This window comes from Micropterus salmoides, unplaced genomic scaffold (assembly GCF_014851395.1).
Source record: "Micropterus salmoides isolate LMB-PRFRI ecotype aquatic unplaced genomic scaffold, ASM1485139v1 Ms_hic_scaffold_22, whole genome shotgun sequence".
Taxonomy (NCBI): Eukaryota; Metazoa; Chordata; class Actinopteri; order Centrarchiformes; family Centrarchidae; genus Micropterus; species Micropterus salmoides.
The window spans coordinates 20,763,608-20,786,812 of NW_024041373.1; the positions used below are offsets into that span (position 1 = coordinate 20,763,608).

Sequence of the window (23,205 nt, forward strand, 5' to 3'; positions counted from 1 at the left end):
GTTTTTTTTAGCTAAAATAAATTTGTTTTGGACAATGTAGATCTGTTTGTTTCTATATTTGCATTGCATTGCATGTTTTCGTATCGTCCCAAAAAAACTTTCTCATAGCACTTACATTTGTTATTTAACTTTTCTTGTTGCAAGCTATTTTCGGAACATTTTTAACTAATGCTTTCAAAAAGTGGTAGGGATAACATCAGCTATTTCAAAAAGTGATGGGAACATGTCCCCAGCGTCCCCAGTATAAATGACACCTATGTCTGTGCACCAGCACTTGGTTTCAGGTGAATAAATAAAAAACTCTGCTGGCACAGTTACACAGCAGAAGTTTAACTGAAAGTTTTACATCAACCCTTTTGTCAGATGTGTGACCAAGAAAATATCAACAAACATTTTATTATTCCCTTATCTTTATTTACTCCATTTATTGTAGTTCAGCTCTGTCTGAGGCTAACATCATGTTGCTAATACTATTGTTCCACCCCTAGATGACCCTGTTTATGACTTCAACAATACATTTCGTCATATAGCATTGCCTATCCAAATATTAGTAGAACAAAACATTGGGTCACAGCCATGACAGCTCTGTGAGACTGTACTTAGGCGCACCAGTACTTTGAGCCAGTGCTTTTAACGCCAACATCAGCCTGCTGCTCACAATGACAACGCTAAAATGTTGATTTTTGGCAGGTATAATATTTACCATGTTCTCTAGCGCTTAACACAAAGTACAGTTGATGGTAATGTTGTCTTTGACTGGAATGGTAATGGAGCAGCGTATAAGACATGTTCCTCTCGTGTGGGAGACACAGGTTCAGATCCCACTGTGACATCCACCCATGTGTCCCTCAGCAAGATGCTTAACCCCTAGTTGCTCCAGATGCATGTGACCTCTGACATACACGTATATCACAATTGCAAGTCGCTTTGGATAATAGCGTCAGCTAAATGACTAATTATTTATTATTATAATTAGTGTTTTTTGGTCATAAACCATTTTAGTCGTACTGTAAAAATAAAAATTTTGACCTGATGATAGCGGTAGTTGAAATGTTGTTGTATTTATCCCTGGAGCCACACCGCTAGTGGGGCTAAACTAAACATGATTTCCTGTTATCAAGAAGCAGCTTTTTGATCTCACATATATTTACTGTATGGCTGGAACGATACAATGTTAGCTTGGGGGCATAACTAACATTTGACAATATCTCCACTGATAAATATCACAAACTGGCTGTGTCCTTTCCAAAGATGATTCCTCTCATTTTATCCAATAGCCTAAGCTTTTTGAAATCGATGATTGAAGTGAATTTTTACTGTGGCACTTTTAATAATATTTCTACTGGTGTTTTAATTTTGGGTAGAATTCTTCATCTTACTTAAATGTGTAACAGTTATATGAAGGTAAATGTTGCAATAGCATGTGTTGAATATGGTTTTAAAGCCAAAGCTTATTTCCAACTCCTGTCCCTTGATATGAACACTTTGCACTTTGGATAATTACCTGAGTTTTGAGGTTATTTTCTTTTCCAATTTCAAGTTTTTTATGTTGCTTGTGGAGCTGAGTCAACTCTTTTTTTATATATATATATTAAGAAACAGCAGTGAAGATATAGAGAGAGCAGAGGGCAATAGTCATAGTAATAGCTATTAGTGCTGTCCTCAGCAGAGATATGGTCATCTAGCTGGCTATGTAAACCCCTCTTACTTTTTGCTGCCTTTAACCAGAATTGTTACTGCTTTTGTTCCCACTAGAGCCACAATGAAAGATTACAGCTTATTTTCTAGATCTTGTTCTGGCAATTTGTACATAGAAAATTGAATTTGGCCTCTGTTCCCACAAGGAGAAAATTGCCCAAGCATTCAAGTTAAGGTATGTGGGAAAGGGGCTGAGTTAACCATAGAAGTGGGGGGTACTGTACCTGTTTTTATGTGTCAGCCTGTGATAAATGTAAAAAAAAAACAAGGAATCCAGAGAGAATTTTGCTGTGATAATGGAGCTCCATAAAAGAAATAGAATAAAGTAAAACAATGCTGTCAGGTTAATTTCACATGCTGTGTGCTTGGTCTTTGTAAGAGGTGTAGGCATAGAAAAAGCATCAATCATGATTTAAGATCACTTCATTGAGCTTCACCTTCATGTGTGATTGAACTCTATTCAATTAAATCCCATAAGGACTGCTGTTCCTGGTTGTTGATTGTCTGTATCGCTCTTTACCCGATCAGACCAATTTATTATGCAGGATAACGGCAATAAGTGAGGAAGCTCCATTTATCACATTTCACCACGGAGATCAACAGGGACCGAGATCTTGGCAGAAACCACTGGGTGTGAAGTCAAAGCCATATGACGTCCTCATTGTATACTGTTCTTATTTCATCAAAGAGAAATAAAGCGAGGGTGCCCAGAGGATGTTGTGAACCTTGATTAGCTTCCATTCCTTTTATGCTTGTGGTATAGTGCAGCGCATTCAATCTTTGTGTGTAAAGTAAGGACTTCAGTGTTGTTTGAGGGATGACACTGGACTTTGCATCAGTATGAGAATGCATGTCATTAGTCTTTTCATGTGAAGGAGGAGAAATTAGATAGAAGGGGGGAAGAAAGAGATGTGTTGTTAACAGCCTATTTCATTATGCTACTCATTTCCATTATCTCCATGTGTGTGTTTGATCATGAGAATTACAGAAAAACAGGCATTTTCTTGAGTTTCCATTATACTTCAGATTGTAGCACTCCGTATCTCAATATTTAACAGTTTGCACAACACTACATTTTAATTACCTAGTGGACACTGTCGAGATACTGCTAAAAAGAACACACTGTTAAACCATGTAGTGTTGTAAGAGGACAGAAACTGATTGTGGCCCTACTTAAGAGAGAGTATCAGTTGCTGAAACGGACGAGAGACGGGTTTTATAAAAATATTGGGGATTAGAGAAAGTCCCGTAGTTTCTTACAATTTCCTAGAAATAAACTAAACTAAAAATAAAATAAACTGACTGTAACTTAAATTCATAGTAACGTTCCAGGAAATGACAATGTAATTTGGTGCTAATTATTGGGAAAATGGAGAGTGTTTGGTTCTTCCAAGTAATTCATTACTGTCAAGTGAGCAGCAGGTCAACTGGACATGAAACAATTTGTGCACAGACAAGAACAACATTTAACATAAATGGAAGATGATGTTTTCAGTAATAAATTAGTTATTAATGAACCTTTACTTGGGTTTTCATTAGGTGTTTCAAGGAAATTTATCTGGAAATAAACAAGTGCTTATAAAGTCAACACAAAGATGATATTTTGTCTCTGTTAAGATTTTTTTTAAATTCCAGGCATCTTAGGAAACCACAAAATTAGAATTTAACTTCCATAAATCTGTGAAAGATACAGGTTACAATAAGAATAGTGAAAACTGAAGCATCAGCGATATCCTGACTATTGGCCAAGCTTCAAAAACACATGCTATTTTCAGTACAGTTTCAGTACAGTTTCCATTTATACAGAACGTTAAAACATACCACAGAAGACATTATCACTGGAATGTGGCTCTCTTCTTCATTGATGCTATTATATACAACTATACTCTGTACAATGCACTTTATAAAGTAGCTCTTAAGTAAGGTACTCAGGTGTGTAACTCCTAAAAGTGTCAGCTCTGGCAGAAAAGGACACAAGTTCATGTAATGCATTCAAGGTTCACTCATGCAGCCCTGTGTGTGTGTCTATATATCTTTATGTGTGAGGCACAGGAGTATAGATTCAGTAGGTATATATTCTTTTCCTGTAGTTTTTTTTGTTTTTGCACTCTGCCAGATACCATATAAATGTAGTTTTATCTCACTTGCAGAGCTACACCTATGGTAAAATAATAGTCACAGGGGCCTAATAATCAAACTCAGTCTTTTAGTGAGCAGACCTGCGAACTGCAAAGCAAAGCACTAGCAGGAGGAAAGAGTAATGAAATCAGGTGGATGGATGGGAATATTGCCTGACTGGATGGCTCCTGTGCCCTACGGTCCTGCTGAGTGATAGCCTTGTAAAAAATAAAGTCAGCAAAATTTCCAGTGATTTAACACAACTACCTAAGACGGAGCCCATTCCCAACCACCAGGCGTCGGAGGTTTGTAGAGTGAAGTAAAACAAACTGCACCCTGTAGGGTTGTTACAGGGACGGCCGGCTGGTCGATGGACAAACTATGGCAGCTCATTGGTCAGCTGTCACAACTGCCGTCTTTTGCTGGATGGCTGGCACATCGGTGGATGTAATGAGGTGGATGTCAGCTTTACAGGCCAAAGTGGTCTGTCCCACTCATTTGCTTACTGATACATTAGCTCGACCAACTGGCTTACTCCTGTCTGTTTTCTCACAATCCATGACTTTAATTTCCCTGTCACTCTCCAGCGTCCGCCTTTCACCACCCCCGATGTACTTTACAGAACCACATCAGCAATAGGCAATGTTCCCCTGCCGGTTTTCCATTCATCTAGGTGTGAAATAGCCTGAGGAAACTACTGCTCTATGACAGTGGTGAGTTGCTGGGGTATCAAGGCCTGGAGGACTTAAATTTGGCAAATCGGATTTGGCACGGCTCTGAACACAATCTCCCTCCTTCTTGCGCCTGCTGTTTGGAGTTTCATAAAGGATTTATGTGTATTTGCTGTTAAAAACTCATTATTCTCTCCATTAATCACATGCTATGATCAGTCAAGAGCCTGTTTACTTGAGGATTTGGTTATGAGCTGTGCTGCTTGTAGTAGTGGCAAAGATAAAACAAAACCCTGGCCTTTGGCTAATGACCCTCATTATTTAGGCCATTAATGTTGCAAATACTGTGATATGCCTCAGACTTTATGAAACCTTTTAAAAACAGGATAATTGTTTACATGTAATATAGAATAAGATGATTGGCCATATCAGATATGTCAAATTTAGAGAAAACACACGTGCACATTTGCAATTGGCAATTCCTTACATGCAAAAAAAACATTAAGGTTCCATACAGGTGAAAAAATGGGCCATTGTATCACATTTCTGAATGACAATATGTCCTCCTGTTTCCTCATATGGACCCTGATTTTTCCTCGTCAAGACAAAGAATTGGCCTTTGAAATATCAGGTCATTTAACAAGGGTTTGGTTGATTAGCTTTCCTTACATAATAGGGCGGCTCCACAACCACAACATCATGTCTGAATGTAGCGCTATCTCCACAGGCAGAGGGGACATTCAACGCTGCTTGACAATAATCGCTATGACAGGACTAATCATGCTGCCAACCCCAGTAAGATAATGCCTGGCTCCTCGACAACCCAAACAACACAAGATAGAGTTGAAGGCATGTACGAAGACATGTAAGACACAAACGCACCCACGCACCAGCGTAAGCACTTGCGCACTATATGCAAACACACTTTTCTACACTGAATCCACGGTAATCTTGCAGATTGTCTGGGTTGACAATTGAGATTCTGCCACCAACAGCTCAAACTTTCCTCAGTAGAGTCTGTGAGTGTGTGGTGTGGTAACAGGTTTCAGTCCGTTTTAATGCCCTCTTTCTCTTCCCCCTCAACACTTGGTAATACAAAACGCCATATGTCAAGTGAGTGGCCACTTGCTGAGAGAGGGGTCAAAGAGGAGCAGGACTGATAATGAAATGCACCTGTTCTTAAGCAGGCTTAATAATTGAGATTAACACTTGATATTAGATATCAAATCAATCAAATATTAGAATAAGGAGGAATAAATAAAAAAGATAGCAGATAGCTCACTTTAACATAAACATTAGCATTACCATTACATTTAATGGGATGACATGTAGAATTACTCAAACAGTATAATATTTCAAATTGCATCATGTGTTGTGCAGACAGAATTATAGAAGACTACCATACACCCTTTGAGTGTACTGTTTGCTCTCTCGCTCCGTCAGCCCTTGACCTGTCAATCTTACACTTGAGTCCACTTGAGTTTTCAGCGGTTTTCAAGAGATTTCCCATGAGGCAGAGTGCCAAGGAAAAAATCAATTGCATCAGAAATCAATACACCTATCTCAAATAGATGGTTGGCATTTGTCTTGTCAAATACAGGGGTAAGTACACATTTTGGTGTACTAGTTCCAGAGTCCACCTGTGTTGTGTATGCTGGCTCACTGGTATGGCACACTGGGATAGTTAAATTGGAATAGAGCAATTGTTAACGTTATTAGTTACACCTGTGCGTTTACTGCAATGACGAGACAACATTTGCACTGTGTCATTTCAATCCACAGCCAAGTACACATACACTTAGCTGACACAGCATTTTATGGATGAAATATGGAGCTCATCTAATGTCACAATAATACATTTTTACATTACAGCAATCATATAGTTATAAATTATTGTTCTTGGAGAAAACAAGTGATTGATGCGGGAAAAGCTCTTGCCTCATACTGTCATTTGCTGGATTTGAGTTATGTCTGCGCCAGCTCTACAAGACATATTTTGAAATCATAATGCAAATTTACTCATAATTCATTTTTATTGCTTATTTGTAGGCTACCCCGCATCTCTTGAGAGTAAAGAGTAGAAAAGCTGTGTTGTGTTTCAGGCTGAGAATGGAAGACGTACTTGTATTTGAAAAATTGACAGGCCACAATGCAGAAGATTACTTTATTCAGATGCAAGAAAAAAGGCATTCAATGAGATTCAGAATTACATTTTATTCCAATGACAATGCACTGATTAACAGTAAAATTATGTGTATTGTGTAACAGAATGTAAACCATAAGGTGGAAATTATCATCAGTACATTAGATTACAAGAAAGGTCATTTCAAAACTAGAATACAAAGTAGGTCATGATTGACTCAGTCATGTAAACAAGCAAATGATAAAAAGAAACGCCATGTATATAGAAATAGAAATAGAAATAGAAGTACATGTTTGTACTTAAAAAGATACAAATGCTTGTTGCTGGGGAGTTTCCCCCTTAGAGAGACAGTTGTTGGTGCACGTAAAATTAATGAACAAACGCTTTGCACATCTATTTCATGAGACAGGAGAGAGACAAGTGGATCAAAAGTTGATAACAAACTCCAGCACACTATTTAACTTGCTATACGATACTACATTGATTTGCAACATTTCTGTGCTAGACTTTCATCAGGCAAAACATTTTTATTGCCAAATGTTAACTGTTTTATGCCAGTGTGTTATGTTTATTTTCTTGAATAAATATTAATAGCATTAACGCTTTAGTTACTGTTGCTATGCCTGTAAAGTTTTGTGTGGTAAATTTCTAATTTATGTTTATTTGATTTCAGACAGACGTAGACAAAAGCAGTCTTCTCATATCTAGTGGCTACAGCTGAAATGACAAGCATTGCTGTCAGATTTTATCAGCTGTAGCTAACTAGCAAATTAAGCTAATGTTAGCTCCATGAGTTGGTTAAAAACACTCTAGTTCACCTTTTGGTGTTTCCAGCTGGCTCATTCTAGGACTAATTTGCTCCTAGTATTTATATGATGGGCAAAAGCAGTTTAGTTACTTTGATAAGTAGACTTTTCAGATATAGACGTAACAGTATGGTTTCTCTTTTAATTTTAATAGAGAATAGGCATTTAAAATAAGGACTAGTCGAAGTGTTTGGTTTGATGTAATGCTATCTGTGGTAACATTGGCTGGAGTTGCTGAAGCACAAACTCCCCCAAATCCAATCCAATCCACCCCTTGGCCTTGCAAGTAACTATCAGTCGCTACTGTAATAAGCTAGGTAGCCAGGCATGCTAATGATTATTCAGTCTCACAGAATGGGCACTTTTTCCAAGTTTCCAAATCAGTAAACCTACATTTCTTAAGAATGTGGGAGGAAATAGAGCACCCCGAGAAAACATTAATGTAGTGAGCACGTTAAGTCGGGTTCAAACAAAGGACCTTCTTGTTTGTTAGGAAACAGTGTTGAGTCACACATGTGCCAAATAGTTTATTCCTTGTCTTCATTCCTGAAATGCATTACATAGCATACAAAGGTGACAACTGGATCCTCAATATTTGTTTTGTGCACATGATGTTTTTCATGAGATGAAGCATAGGCCTATTGTACACTTTGTGCTTTAAATAAAGCATGTGACACTTGAGACCACCAAATTTAGCTGTTGTTTTTGTGATAATTAAGATTTAGACAATTGGGCCACATGGTGACATAAAAGACTGGAAATCAATCAACAAAATTTTCGTTCAAATTTCACTCAAAGCAGTGACACCAAAAATAATTGACTAATTGACTGTATATACAGCGTGGCATTGTGACACATACGTTTTCAGTCAAAACAAACTACTTTCGTATGAAACAATCTATAAAGTTAAACTCTGCATACATTTTTGAATTCACAATTTAAGGTTTTACACATATTTGTTAACATACATTTCTTCAGTTAACAAGGCAGATTCAATATGACAAAAGTTACATTTAGAAGTTATATTTGACTTTCTGGTCCACCTTCATCATCATTTTCTGGTAATTTTGATGTTCATAAAAAAGCAACAGAATACTTACAGGATTTTACATGGGTGATTAATACAATCATGTTCTTTCTTTACAGATCATTAAAAAATACTGGTACACAGAATATCGAGTAGAGCTACTGTAAAGGCAACTGGCAAGTATAGCATACAGCACAACACGTAAGCACAAGCGATTCTAAAGATTACAACAGATGTACGATGCTGCTTGGCTCTCTTGGAGAAGTGACTCCATTTAATCCCATACCTGCTGTAAGGGCTGTTAAGATAGTTATTCAGTCACTGGTAGGAACAGTAGTACCATACCACACTATATTCCACAACAGCATACTCTGCTGATGCGTCTTCTTTGCTGGTTTAGAGGATCCACATTTCAGCACAAGGATCCAGCATGAACACAGCTGGTTTCCCTTCTGTACATTCAGAAGTTTGTCAAATTCAGCAGGAAGAACATACAGTGCTCTACTTTGTGTCTCTTTAATGATAAGTCAAGCAACGGGGTAGAAAATGTATTTACAGAGACAAAATAAAAACAATATAAGAAGGAAAGGAAATAATGAAGACAGAGAAGGCAGTACATAATAAAGGGCATTCAGTAGTGAGAGCCAAAATGTGATTAGATCCTGTCCATTAACTGCCATAAATCCACATTTCCTGCAATTTAAACTGTCCTCTCACACATGCAAACAAATTAAAAAAGAAAACCGGAAGAGAAGTGATAGATTGGCTTGAAGTCATATGAACTCTGCAAACATAAGACAATTAATTGATCTTTTTTACAACCTAGAGAATTAACGATAAGATGAGAGTTAGGAGAGGAGGCTGAGATCAGCAGCTTTGTACAGAGCAGACAGAACAAAGCATTATATTAGTGTCTTGTGTTAGTGGCTTTTATAGATCTGTCTATACGTCTGTCTTTTTTGCTGCACTTATTCAGTCTGTGTAGTCTAAATTGTCAAAGTAATAACAATAGTAGCGAAAACTAGATAATTTTTTAAAGCTGTAATGGTTAATGCACAATTTAGTGCAACAACTTCACTTTGGGGGCTATGGTATTGTAATGATGCCTGATTTTCTGTTTAGTGTAACCTGTCCCATTACTGTGTCGGCTGCAGTAAAAGTAAGCACATGCAGTTCGTAATAGTTAGACTGAAAGGGCTGACCTGATGCAGCGCTGCAGTTAAGCTTGCAACACATCATCAATATTGTCTGTGTTATTGAGTCTCAGTAAGGTCACTGGATTGTTTTCGGGTAAGTTTGTGTGGTCAGAGCCCTGTGGTGACCTGCGTGACCTCCGAGTTGAGATCGTCGTTGGCAATGCCGCCACAGCGAGAGTCCACCGACGACCCCTCCAAGGCTAGTCATACCTGCAGAGAGATTAATTGGGAGAGGTGGAAGTATGATTATTTTATTTTATTTGTATACAGTATATTCATACCCTTGCATGAATGTTAACATTTATTAGTTTTCTTGTCAAGAGTTAGATGAGAAGACTGATACCCCTCTTCCCCAAACGCTCAGCTCCCAGCGACCTTGTACGCAGGATAAGCGGTTGACGATGGATGGATGGAATAAGGTTTTTCATATCTTAAATATATTCCTATTACATCATAGTGAATAGTTTAATCTCCAGTGATTAGGCAGATTTGTGGTAACCTTCTTGGACTGACCGAACCACTTTTGCGCATGTGCAGAAAGGATCTGGCAGGTGGTACGGATTTGGCACAGACACTATCAATCTTCTCATCTAAGGTTTTGAAGAACGCAAATAAGCATATTTACCAAAATGTTGAACTACTCCTTTAAGCAGATACATTTACTAGTATGTATTAACACAGACAATTTGTACCTGTTGATTGGACCTTTCTCCTGTGTTTGCACTGTGGTGTTCACGGTGTGGGAGCTTGCGGCTAGTGGCTCCGGTGCGGGATGAGTTCTGCATCTCCAACACAGAGGGACTTGGGGTGCAGAACTCACGGAAGCAACGCTTGAAGTTCTCATCCAGGTAGCCATAAAGAACCGGGTTCAGACTACTGCAGGAGGCAAAAAGTTCAGTTTAACACTAGAAAATAAGATTCCCCATACACTTAACAACTTCACTTTCCCCTTTGAACACTGTATAATGAGGGGTGTGTGACAACTATAGTCAATCTAAGTTATATGTATCCTGACACACAGTCAGGATACATATATATCATATCAAAAAGTCAGCACCATAAACACAAGTTTTCTTATAAGCATCCTGTTATCTACACTTAACAGTCTTTCCACCTAAAATAGTACTAACCAACCTGTTACATTTCATTGATAAATCTTCTTTGAGATACATATTTTGTTGTTTACAAGAATGGATTTATTTGTCAGGCTTTATCAAGCCACAAGCAACTGCTGGGTGTGTACCTGTTGGTGTAGCCTAGGGCGATGCAGAAGTGCCAGGTGATAGTCTGAAGGGTGGAGCTGGGGATATTGATCAGAGCAGTGATGATTACAAAGATGTGGATAGGCGTCCAGCATACGATGAAGACAGCAACCACCACCAGGACCATGCGGGTGATCCGTCGCAGGTTCCTGTCCTTCTCCTGTGTGTGAGTGAGTGTTGGAAGGTTTAGCATTGGAGATAAGTGGGAGTACAAGATGAGTGTTGTAGAAAATAATAATGATGGAGGAAGGACAGAGGAGAGTGGAGGATAAGAGAGGCAGGTGGAGAAGGTGGGGAAAAGCACCAATGAATTAAGAGAATGTATGGATGGAAGATGGTTAGAGAGGGGGAAAGAGGAGAAGTAAAGGGGGAGAGAATCAATAGGCAGAGCAAAAAGTTGATGGAAAGGAAGAGAGAGTATCAAATCACATTGACTACCAATTTGATATTCACTTTGTATCACATGTGAATACAATACCATTTACATTTACTTATTTAGCTGACACTTTTATCCAAAGCAACTTACAATATCTATATATGTCAGGGGTCCCACCCCTCTGGAGCAACTAGGCGTTAAGTTCTTGCTCTGGGACACATTGGTGGATGTGTAGGATAAATACATCCTCATTAGAATGTGCACATGTTTTGCAGCCGGTGTTTGGTAAATTTTCTCAAGTACTGAGTGTTAAATTATTGTTGTTGGGTCATTTCACCTTCAAATGCAATTAATCAAAACCTCAGGCTGAAGTAAATTTGCACTCTGGGGAGCAGTGAGTGCACCATATTTGCATGCATGCTCTGTGCAGCCTTTTTATTTTGCTTCATTACTCTGAAAAAAAATAATACAATTAGTTGTTCAGGAAATAGCATTGGCCGTGTAGTTGGCTGACCCAAGTCTTTCAAATTTCGCTAAATGCTCACTAATGCTTGCATTCTAAAATTAACATTTGCATCTTATTAAAAATATCCCACTAAGAAATGTTTTTATTTTTCTTAACCTGGGAGCCGGACAGCATGCGCACACTCTTAAGCCGCAGAATCATGAGGCCGTAGCAGACGGTGATGATCAGGACAGGCATGATGAAGGCAAAAATGAACACGCAGATCTTCAGCAGGGTTTCCCAGTACCAGAAGGGTTGCGGGAAAATCAGCTTGCAGTCAACAATGCTGGAGGCTGTGCAGGGTGAGAAGACACACATGCACACGTATACTGTATGTTCATGTATTCGCACACAAGCGATTTTTATCCTCTTATCTTGTCTAACCCTTTTTAAACAGCTGTGCTTCCTTCCTCTAAAAGTGTTCGTTTAATGTAAATGCTCCGTACTTGTATAGCGCCTTTCTAGTCTTTTCGACCACTCAAAGCGCTTTTTACACTACATCTACATTCACCAGTCATACACATTCATACACTGAGCCTAAGTGCTCAAACAGAAACTAGCATTCACACTCATTCATACACTGGCGGAACAGCCGCCAGGGGCAAATCGGGTATCTTGCCCAAGGACACGCAACCAGGGGGACCAATCTTAATCTGGTTGTACACAATGCAGCCAAATGCAATGCTATACAAGTATAATAATATTATTTACGGGTAAATCTAATATATCTATCTTTTACAGTCTCTTCACTGAAAACTACATTTAGTGGAGTTTTTCATTACTGTATCTCCTCCATTACACTTCAGCAATTTCAGTCGCAGTTTTCTCTCCATTACCAGTGCAATTACAAAAAGAAATCCTGTCAGAGAAGCCTGTATTTGCAGATAGCGCCTTGATTATGCAGACACATATTAGTCACCATCCAGGCATATTAAATAGTTATTTTGTGCAATTACACAGAACAACCTAAACAACTGTTCTGGCTTGTCTCTTTTTATAGAGCCTGCTGGAGAACATAATTCCTCTTAAAAGCTGGACTGCAGAGTATGAACTGAATAGGTTTTCTGGCTCTTTTGTGCTTCCAAGTTCAGTTGCTACTGAACTATGTTGGTGGTAGTCATTTTCTCTGTTCAGTTATTTTCCGTTGGATAAAAATGTTTGTCGAAAATGTTTGTGATTATCTTCAAGGATATTTTCAGGAGATCTATGCTTTATTTTTTGTGGTTCTCCCAAAGCATAAAAATGTCCCATTATGTATCACATTCTGAATGTTTATTTGAATAACTGCAAGTGTGTGCGCATGCTTACGAGTGACAGCAGTGGAAGCCATGAACATGACAGGTAGCCCGATGGCTGAGGACAGAATCCAGTTACAGACGTTGACTATCTTGGCATTGTGCGGTGTCCTGAAGTCCAGTGCTTTGACTGGGTGGCACACAGCAACGTAGCGATCGATGCTCATGGTGGTGAGCGTAAAGATGGAGGTGAACATGTTGTAGTAGTCGATGGACATCACCATCTTGCACAGCACATCCCCAAACGGCCAGGTACCCATCAGGTAATTGACGCTCTGGAATGGTAACGTGCTGGTGACCAAGGCGTCGGCCAGCGCAAGGTTGAAGATGTAGATGTTGGTGGCCGTCTTCATTTTAGTGTATCTGCACAGAAAGCATTGATTTATTATGAGACAACGGGCCCCTGGGCACAGACATATAAAAGGCCCCCTAACACTCTTAAGACCCCTTGACTGATTACAGATGATGTGGATGCTATGTACAGTAGTTCAGACACAGACTATTTGAAGTCTCTTTGTAGTTATTCTATATCTATTTGCAGCCTTTTTGTGTCCCTCTGTAGTCTTTGGTGTCTATTGGGGGTTAATGGCCTCATCTTGTCTAAATTTTCTGTCTCTGTGTAGTCTTTTTTCACGTGTCTTTGTTGTTATTTTGTGTCTTATTGTAGTTTTTTTGTGTCTCCATAGTTATTTTGTGTCTCTGTGTAGGAATAAAAAGGAACACAATTAGGACATCACAACATCCACCTGTTTCACAATTGCAAGGAACTTATATTACCCTAGGAAAACCTTTTTTTCACCTAAACACAGAGAGAAAACTATTGCACAGTCAAAAGTGTTCCTCTGTTACTCCAGGTAAGTTGCAATCATAGAAGGTGCTGCATAAGCTAATTCAGGTCCCTTGCATCAGCTACCAGCTCATTTTGTAATAGCAGTTTAATCAGTTGTAATGGCTAAAAGATGTCCACAGGAGTAAAGCTCCAGAGTCCTTAAGGTTTTAAAGACATGACAAAGAAATGACTTTGCTTAGGCTGTTTACAGCTCATATTGTGCACATTAATATGTATTTGCACCAATGTTTGATGAAATGCTGTTATCCCAACATATTGTGTTTACAATTTATTCTTTGGCACAGCTTCCTATAGCAAATTTGAAACATGAAGGAACAACAAAATCACTTACACTTAAAGACATTTTTTGAAATTTTCTGAATGACGGGTGATTAAAGCATTTCAAGGAAAGCCCCTTTATTGGTATACTACAAAAGTCCTTTCCAACTCTATAGGGTGGAAAAATGGGCAAAGAAGAGAGTAGTTCAAAGAGTATAGAGAACAGTGAAATGTTTATAGGAAACAGAAGAGCATGGATCCATTAGCAGAGAGGATGAAACACAGACAATTGAAATGGCTCAACTGTTTAGAGGTCTTGTCAGCAAAAAAATATACTATGTTTAGCTTTTGCTATCCACATTGCAGTGAGGTGAGGGCAAAGCTGGATCACGTCAAAAAGATCTGACATGATTTCCAGCCCATAGACCAAAGACCCAAATGAAACAACTACGAAACACCAATCATAATCATAAAATTCTTAAGATCAACACACATTTCTAGGTAGCATCCAGTGGTCCTGAGAAAAATGTAGTGAAAATGTTGTAGACATGTATTCATGGATTAAAATGAAGTTAAAAGTTCAGCCACAGCCTGCAGCCCGAGACGACATCTGAACATCTGACAAGCCAGAGTGAAGGATGGCATTTTAATCAAGCTGCTTTTGTTTTTCATAAAGTTAAATGTGAGGAGGATTTCTACTGCCGGGTCCCCCAATGAGGTAAATATGCCTGCAAGCTAATATAGAGCTCCACAGAGTGGCATTACACAGTAAAGTGCTAATCAACCCAAATAATGAAGGGATCCAGGAATTAGATTCAGGGAAAGGCTTTTATTTATTAATTTTGCAATTAAGATGTTCAGATTTTTTGTTTCTTCAGGTGAATGTCAGATGAGAAGACTGACACCACTCTATCTGTCCATTAAATATGAAGCTACAACCAGCAGCTTGTTAGCTTAGTTTAGCTTAGTTTAGCTTAGGCTTCAAACAAAAAAGAAACAAATATCCTGGCTCTTTCAAATGGTAACAAAATCTACCTTCTGGCACCTCTTAAGCTCATTTATTGGCACGCTATATCTCATGTGTTTTCAATAACCAAAGTGGAAAAATGACCAAAACAGCAGAGACTTCAGGAAGTTACTGGTTCTGGCCAAGAAATAGTCTATAACATAACCCTCTTAAAACAGCTAATTGCTAACACTTTTTATACAGAAGAAACAACAATGACATTACATATTAGAGAGCTTTAGAGGTGCTTCTGACTGTAACCTTAAATTTAACGGACAGATCTGAGTGTGGTATCAATCTTCTGATCTAACTTTCTGCAAGAAAGCGAATAAGCGTCCCAAAATGTACTATTTAATTTTCAAATTAAAAATGATTGTACTGTTGCTTCACTATCCCATGTAAAGGCTACTTATATGCATCCCTGCTGTAATGTTTTTGAATTAATCTGGATACACAAAGAGAAAATGATACATTACACCCCCTGGCCTTTACTTTATTAAACCCAAACTGTCATTCTACCTGCAAGGTAATTTATTTCTGTATTGTTCTAGCACTTTCCTCAATAATCCCAAATCCTCTTAACAACCAGAAATGACAGTTAGTTCATTAAATTCTGATTAACTTTTAACACTGACAGCTTAGTATGTTTGTTATTTCAGGCTTTATTTGCATGGGGACCGACGAGACACCTCGAGATGAAGTAAAAGCTGTCACCATACACCGAGTAGTGTGCTGGAGCTGGAAGTAATTTCCAACAACCCCTTATTGACTTTGAGGCCGCTGTTAAGATAGCTACAGATGATACCTTATGTTCCTCCTGAGTGTTGTATGTCTGAGGCTTATGAGTGTTGTATGTCTGAGGCTTATGCACGCCTGCTGCATGGGGGTTAATGGCCTCATCTTGTCCAAATTAACTTAATATGTTTTATTAACAGGTTTTCAGCTTTAATTCATTATTTGCCCATGAGGTTTTGTCACACTAATCACCAATGTATTGTTAATATGTTTTGATTATCTAATATAGCAAGATTTCTTTGAACGCTTTATCATTTAGATTTATGGAACCTGATGTATTTTATGATAAGAATTAACAAGTTAAAAGGGACTTGTACACAATCACATAGATTCTTGTTGTTGTCTTTTCCAACAATACATTTTGTGCAAAAACCAAGTATGTTGCTCAAAATTGGGTCATATTCATTTCCTTGCAGGTCAGAGGTCAGTTAAGTCAATAAGCAAAAACTCTGAGGTGTATTTTGTCTGTTGACCCAAGCCAAGTGCAACATAGGGTGACCCACTCTTTTCCTCTAAGTCGTCAGCGTAGCTATTACCAAAATGGCTTAGGGTTAGCCTACTTTGTGTTGCTGCGCATGACCCCCACCAATTTATTCACTAGCAAACTGTGGCACTTCATACATATGCTGAAGGGTACCTTTTGTGTCAAATAACTACACTTGGTCAAGCTTTCTGAAAGCGGTAATTGACCCCCTAAGATGAGAACGTGTTGGACTGGATCACCAGGATGGTTGACATATGCTGCCTTCAAAAGGAATATCATGAGCTTGTGGGATACGGGAAGTCAAGTACATGATGTGCTTGGCTTTCAAGTGGTAAGTTGTGAGAACACTGCTGCTGCTGCTGTGTGATGGCAACGTCAAACAATTTAGCAGCAGGTAATGCAACACAGGAAAGGCAAAGGCACATTGAAAAATCTATTCCTCAGACAAACTATATAACTAAAACTATATAACTACAATTATGATATATTAAATTACCATCCACCAAAACGTTTACTTCTATGTCCTTCGCCATTGTCAGTTAATATTATAAATGTTTTCATGCATTACGTTTCAATAAAAACATATTTGCTGTTGCAAATAAGCAGTACATAAAAGTAATTTCTAGGAGGCAGGAAGAAGATGTTTCCAGGAAAAGAGTTATCCCAGCAGGCATTTCATCAAAACAATTTATAAGCTGTGCATAACTTGAATGACTATTGTTATAGTAATTGACAACATAGAGTTACAAAATGGATATTTAGTGAGGAAATCCAACACATTATTACTTTATAAAGTGTAAAATTAATTCCCATGCCAGCAGCAATCATTTGATAAGTATCATTCATAAAGAGGATACAGATCTCCCACAGACAGTTTTTCATTTTGGGAGAAAACTCTGAGAAGTAAACTCAGTTCATTCTACATAAACAGAAGATAAGAACTGTCTTATTATGTCATTAAACTGACCACAAATACAAATGTTTACAGCAATCTGCAAAGAGTAAATCTTCATCATGCTGCGTCTGTGAATAAACAACACTTGACAAGAGAAATTGTTCAATCTGCCTCTAAACTACTTTGACTCGGTCTTTCCCTGGATCACTGAAGCGCAGAGGCGGCAGATAGATGTGCAGTAATGGACCTTAAAATCATCCAAAACAGGCTTTTCTGTGAAATCATGTATAATTCATAGCCTTCCATCAACCTATTAGCTGTGCTTCCCAACTGGGGGATTGAGAGGCCTTCTCCTTCCTCCTGTTCCTCATCTGTCTTCATTTCTCCTTAAATGAGAAAAAACAGATTTGATAACAGCAGTAAATGATCCCTTAGATGATTCTGACAAGAAGCTGATTCACAAACTCATCACACGTGCTCTCAGTCGAAAGAGGGAGAAACTTTGGCCTAATCTCACAGGCTGTCCTCACAGGGATGCATTATTTAAACATCCATCAAAAATCATTTGATAGACAATTTTGTCAGTAAAACAGTGGGACTTTCCCCATTTGAATACATTTAAATACAAATGCACTTTAATGGGTAGGGCAGTTGAGAATTGGTTGCTTTAATATGCACAAATACAGATCACAATGTGGCCATTTTGGCAAAATTGTTATTACGATAAAATACTTTGGTTTTACCCCTATTCTGCAGAATGACTATTGAAAGGAAAATAACAATAACCTCTAGCCCAGCTCCCTAATAAGCCTCATCTGTTGCTGAAAATGTAATATAGAAACACAGAAACAGCCATTTAACTGGTCATTATTCTTTTGAATGAGAATTCTTTTACTGTTTTGGGCCTTCGTAATGTTGATCAGAATGAAAAATGAATGGTGATACAGTGACTTGCAATTATAATTGAATTAGAGAAGTGACCACTCAAGTCTGCTACACCCAAACCATCTAAAATGGAGATTATACTTAATAACAAGCTACATGGCATCTACAAGTTATATAGAAACTTGGTGGAACGGTGGGAAAAATGGGAAAAAGGAGAAGTGGTACTTTTTCTTTGGGAAACTCATTGTCAAGCTGAGCTGCAGACCACGCCCTTTTTTCCCTGGTTGTGGTGCCTAGCTGCAGTCAGCTAGTTAGTCACCAGGTGGGAGGGATCTGGTAATTAGGAGATTTGGAGTCATTCACAGGATAGAAAGCAGGCTGGGAAGATGTGTTGAGGAACTGGAAAAAAATGAGACTGCAGGACTAAAGCTTGTCTGAACGAGGAAGGAGTCGGTGAGCGTTTGTTTGTTTGTGAAATGTGGTGGATTTTAATATTAAAGTGAATCATGTAATTATATTTAGGGAAAAAATGTTTGTATAAAACCATGTGTTTGAATTGTAAACTAAAGTGTTGTACATTTAACATCATGGAGATTTGAAGCATGGTTAAAAGTAATGTATTGTAAAGTTTAAAAGGGAAAAACTGTAAGTGTAGGATTGTGTTTGTAGAGGGTTAAAGTTGTTAGGATTTAAAGTTAAATTATGTGAGCAGTGATTTAAAATAAGTATTTTGATGTTGGATGGTGATGTTTATTATGGTTACCTGAGTTTATTATGTGTTTCATTGATTTACTTGTGTTTGTATTTAAGGTTTTTTACCTGCTTATGGCTACGACAACTTTCAAATAAAAGAAGGAAAAGAAAGAATTGATTCCTGGTCATTGAGTAAAATCCAGTCCAAACCTTCAGAGGCAAGCATACCCTATCAAGTGGGGGAAACTGCAGGGTTGAACTTCACTAAAGTGAATGCACTTGACACTCATAGCTGCTTCTAAAATTTAATGTACATAAATTCTCTCAACTCAAAACTATACATAAAATGTCTTACACACTGGAAAAAGCTCCAGAGATTCATCTCTGAGATGTGTGTTTCATGTGAGCACTATAAAAAGCAGAAGGGCAATTTTTTAAATATGTTGTGGTGTTGTGTTACAACCCTTTTGGACCTGTGTGTTATCACTTTGCTATTCCAATTTAATCTTGCCTGTGTCTACTTGGCAAAAGCAGGTCCCTTAGCATACGTTCCAGAAGAAATATACTGATCTTGCCCTTTTAGCTGCAAGAACATGTATAATACATAATTGGAAATCTGAATACCCTGAATATCTGAATATTGGACTGCATGGCTGTGTGTGTGTGTGTGTGTGTGTGTGTGTGTGTTGTTGTTGTGTGTGTTGTTGTTGTTTTCTGGAAAACGAGGGGCACTAGATAAAAAGTCAAGGGATCACCAAAGTCAATGTATGGTAACCATGGAAGTCTGTAAGATTTCATGGCAATCCATCCAACTGATTTTCCAGCTGTTTTTTTCAGAGTGGACCCAAGTGATGAACCGACCGACCAACCAAAACTGCTATCTCTAGAGCCATGCTGCTGGCGTGGCAACTACAAAATTTGGACAAAACTTTTAAATGTTGACAGCATGGATGTGTCTTCATATTTCATACAGTTGACTGTTTATGACAGGGGATATTTCTTACAGTTTGAATTGTGATCATATAAGTGAACAGACCTCTTAAACATGATTCACATATTTGCTGTATATTCACAATCAGACCCCAAAACTCTCCACTGTTGCCAATAAATGTTGCATGCAATGTCTTGGGCTGAAGCAGGCAAAGTCTAGCTGTTAAATAACAACGGATGAACACTGGCCCATTTACAGTCCCCTCCAAAAGTATTGGAACGGTAAGGCAAATTCCTTTGTTTTTGTTGTTTACTCAAGACATTTGGGTTGTGATGTGTTAAACAACTCAGGACATACCACCGTTTGTTTGAACCCACCCATTTTTCAAGTGAGCAAAACTATTGGAACATGTGACTGACTGTTTCTTGTTGCCCAGGTATTGCCTTTAAGGTTGACTGTCTAAACATTAAATAGCTCTGCATGACTAGTCTAAATTTTCATCCTTGGTTCAAACCTATAAAGACTGCATTTCCTGTTAAGGAGGACAAACTTTGGGCATAGCAAGCACAACAATTTGGAATGTCCTGAAAAAGAAAGAAACTACTGGTGTACTGAGCAACAGACGTCGAACAGGTCGGCCATGGAAGACAGAAATATCGTGAGAGCTGTGAAGAAAACCCCCAAAACATCAGTAAGTGACATCACCAATGACCTCCACAGTGCAGGGTGAAGGTATAACAATCCACTGTTTGAAGAAGACTCAGAGAGCAGAAATATAAGAGGCCACACCACAAGATGCAAACCACTGATCAGTAGGAGGAATTGGAAGGCCAGATTGAAATTTGCAAAGAAGTACAGAGATGAGCCGCAGAAGTCCTTGAACATCTTATGGAATGATGATACCAAGATTAATCTCCACCAAAGTGATGGAAAGGCCAAAATGTGGAGAAAGAAAGGAACTGCTTATGATCCGAAGCACAAGCTCATCTGTGAAGAATGGTGGAGGTAATGTCATGGCTTGGGCGTGAATTGCTGCTTCTGGAACAGGCTCATTAATATTTATTGATGATGTAACTGATGATGGTAGCAGCAGAATGAATTCAGAAGTGTACAGAAACATTTTGTCTGCCAATTTCTGGAGAAATGCATTGAAACTAATCGGGAGGACGTTTATCATGTGCAATGACGCAAAGCACACTGCCAACAAAACAAAGGACGTCATTGGGGGGGAAAAGTGGAAGGTTTTAGACTGGCCAAGTCAATCACCTGACCTTAACCCAATAGAGCATGCATTTCAACTCCTTAAGAGGAGACTGAAGGGAGAAACACCCCAAAACAAACAAGAACTGAAAGAAACTGCGGTAAAAACCTGGAATAGCATCACAAATGAAGAATGCAATAGTTTGGTGATGTTGATTGGTTGCAGGCTTGAGGCAGTTATTGCAAGCAAGGGTAAAGTTATTTACTTTAAGATTATTTGTTCCATTACTTTTGCTCACCTCACAAGAATGCTGTAGTCTAATACAAACGGTGATATGTGAATACCAGGAAATGAGAGCTGAAATTCTGAACTCTTGTATCATACTAATGTTTTGTCCTTAAACCAAAATGTCTTCAGTGAACAACAGAAACAAAGGAATTTGCCTTACCGTTACAATACTTTTGGAGGGGACTGTACTTCTGTCCGAGCCTTATTTCCTTGTTGTTTAAAGAAACACAGAGACGATGACTGACGTGAACACACGTGGGTCGACTAGGCAGGAGAGAAAAGGCATTCTGCCCACACAGCATGTCCTCGGTTCATGAATATGGTCCATTGGAGCCGTTCAAATGTGCCTGAATGTTAATTAGTTGATAACGGTCTGTTTTCACATTTGAGGATCTTGCTTCACCATGGCAACAAAAGTGACGAAGCAGAATAAATCTGATGGCAGGCATGATAATAATTACATAATGAGAATATAATGATGCTGAAACATCTCTGAAAGTGAACACTTGTTGTGACATTCCTTGGCTTTAATGTTTCTTTGTTGATAAAAGATCAGATTTAATGAAATCAGATTTAATGAGGCAGCAACAAGAAAAACTGTTTGTGCCCAAACACATGGTAACATCTACAAACTACAAAATACGCCTAGCATGTACATTGTGCTGTGTTATTTTAAAGCTGATGCTTTCTAATAGGTTAAACATCAACCAGTGAATATTACATCTACTCTTGTATAATTCAGGGGCCACAGCTCCTAAAGGAGAACGTTAAAGCTTGATAGATAAACATAAACCTAATTCAGTTTTGTTAACGGCACAGTAATAAAAGTGATTGAGAAAAACGAAACAGAGGCTATTAATTTAAGGGTTTATAAAAAATAAAATTGGATTAGGATTTATTATAGTTTACATCTAATGTCCTGCTCATTGTAAACTAGTCTCAAGTAAACATTTCCTCTGGCTTTTTGTTGCCTGGTGTGACGTTTAATGTCAAATTGATAATTTTGGAGTGCTAACAGATATAAAGAGACCGATAACAATTAAAGCTACCCTATTACCACCATAATCAGCTTTGTTTGTCTATATTTGGAGCAAGCCTGTAGTGAATCAACAGTCTTGTCACCATATTTCAACAAATGTCAAGATGAACCATACACACTTGTGGTCAACAGTTTGAAACAGAAGCTTATTCATTTTCATGGCTCTTGTTACACAGCAAACTAAACATAGTTCATCATCAGCCAGCGGAGCTGGCCAGCATATGTGTAGCCTTGTGTGTGATTCATGGGCTGCTGCTGGGTGCAGATAAACTATTAAGTCCTGTGAACAGACATCTGTATGCCTCTGGCTCCGACCAATAACACTGTCCATGCACACTGTGAGGAGCTTGATGGATTCGGGTGCACAGGGTTTGACCGGGTGCATGTTTGACTGCTGGGCATGTGTTGCTGTGGCAAGCAGTTATTGTACTACTGTATACAGTTTCTATGTTAGGTGTGTGTGATAGGGACAAAATTTGCCATCTTAGTAAATGGAATTTAATATCAAGATATCGATTCATAATGCAGTATCATGATTATACTGATTATATAATGAGTATGATATAAGAATCTATTGACAAGTTGTATGGACAAAATTGCAAGACTGGAATATAATTATTGACTTATTTGGCTAATTATATACCTGACAAATCAAATTACATCACATTAATCACATAAAATCCAATATTGCCATACGTCGGACATGCTCATTGATTTGCAACATTACTCAACAATGACCTCATTCACCCTGAGAGGAAATGACAGGTGCTGGTTGGCAGGCAG

At 38.4% G+C, this 23,205-nt stretch overlaps 1 protein-coding gene across 1 annotated transcript in view; it reads right to left on the reverse strand.

Moving 5' to 3' along the window:
- Nucleotides 1-6,637: 6,637 nt before the first annotated feature.
- oprm1 (opioid receptor, mu 1) overlaps nucleotides 6,638-23,205 on the reverse strand; it is a 31,117-nt gene continuing 14,549 nt past the window's right edge. Inside the window, exons 2-6 of the mRNA XM_038738166.1 lie at nucleotides 13,111-13,460; nucleotides 11,920-12,095; nucleotides 10,903-11,081; nucleotides 10,352-10,535; nucleotides 6,638-9,869 (exon numbers count right to left, since the gene is read on the reverse strand). Of these exons, the coding sequence (XP_038594094.1) occupies nucleotides 9,864-9,869; nucleotides 10,352-10,535; nucleotides 10,903-11,081; nucleotides 11,920-12,095; nucleotides 13,111-13,460 (895 nt within the window). The 3' untranslated portion in view covers nucleotides 6,638-9,863. The remainder of the gene's footprint in view (nucleotides 9,870-10,351; nucleotides 10,536-10,902; nucleotides 11,082-11,919; nucleotides 12,096-13,110; nucleotides 13,461-23,205) is intronic.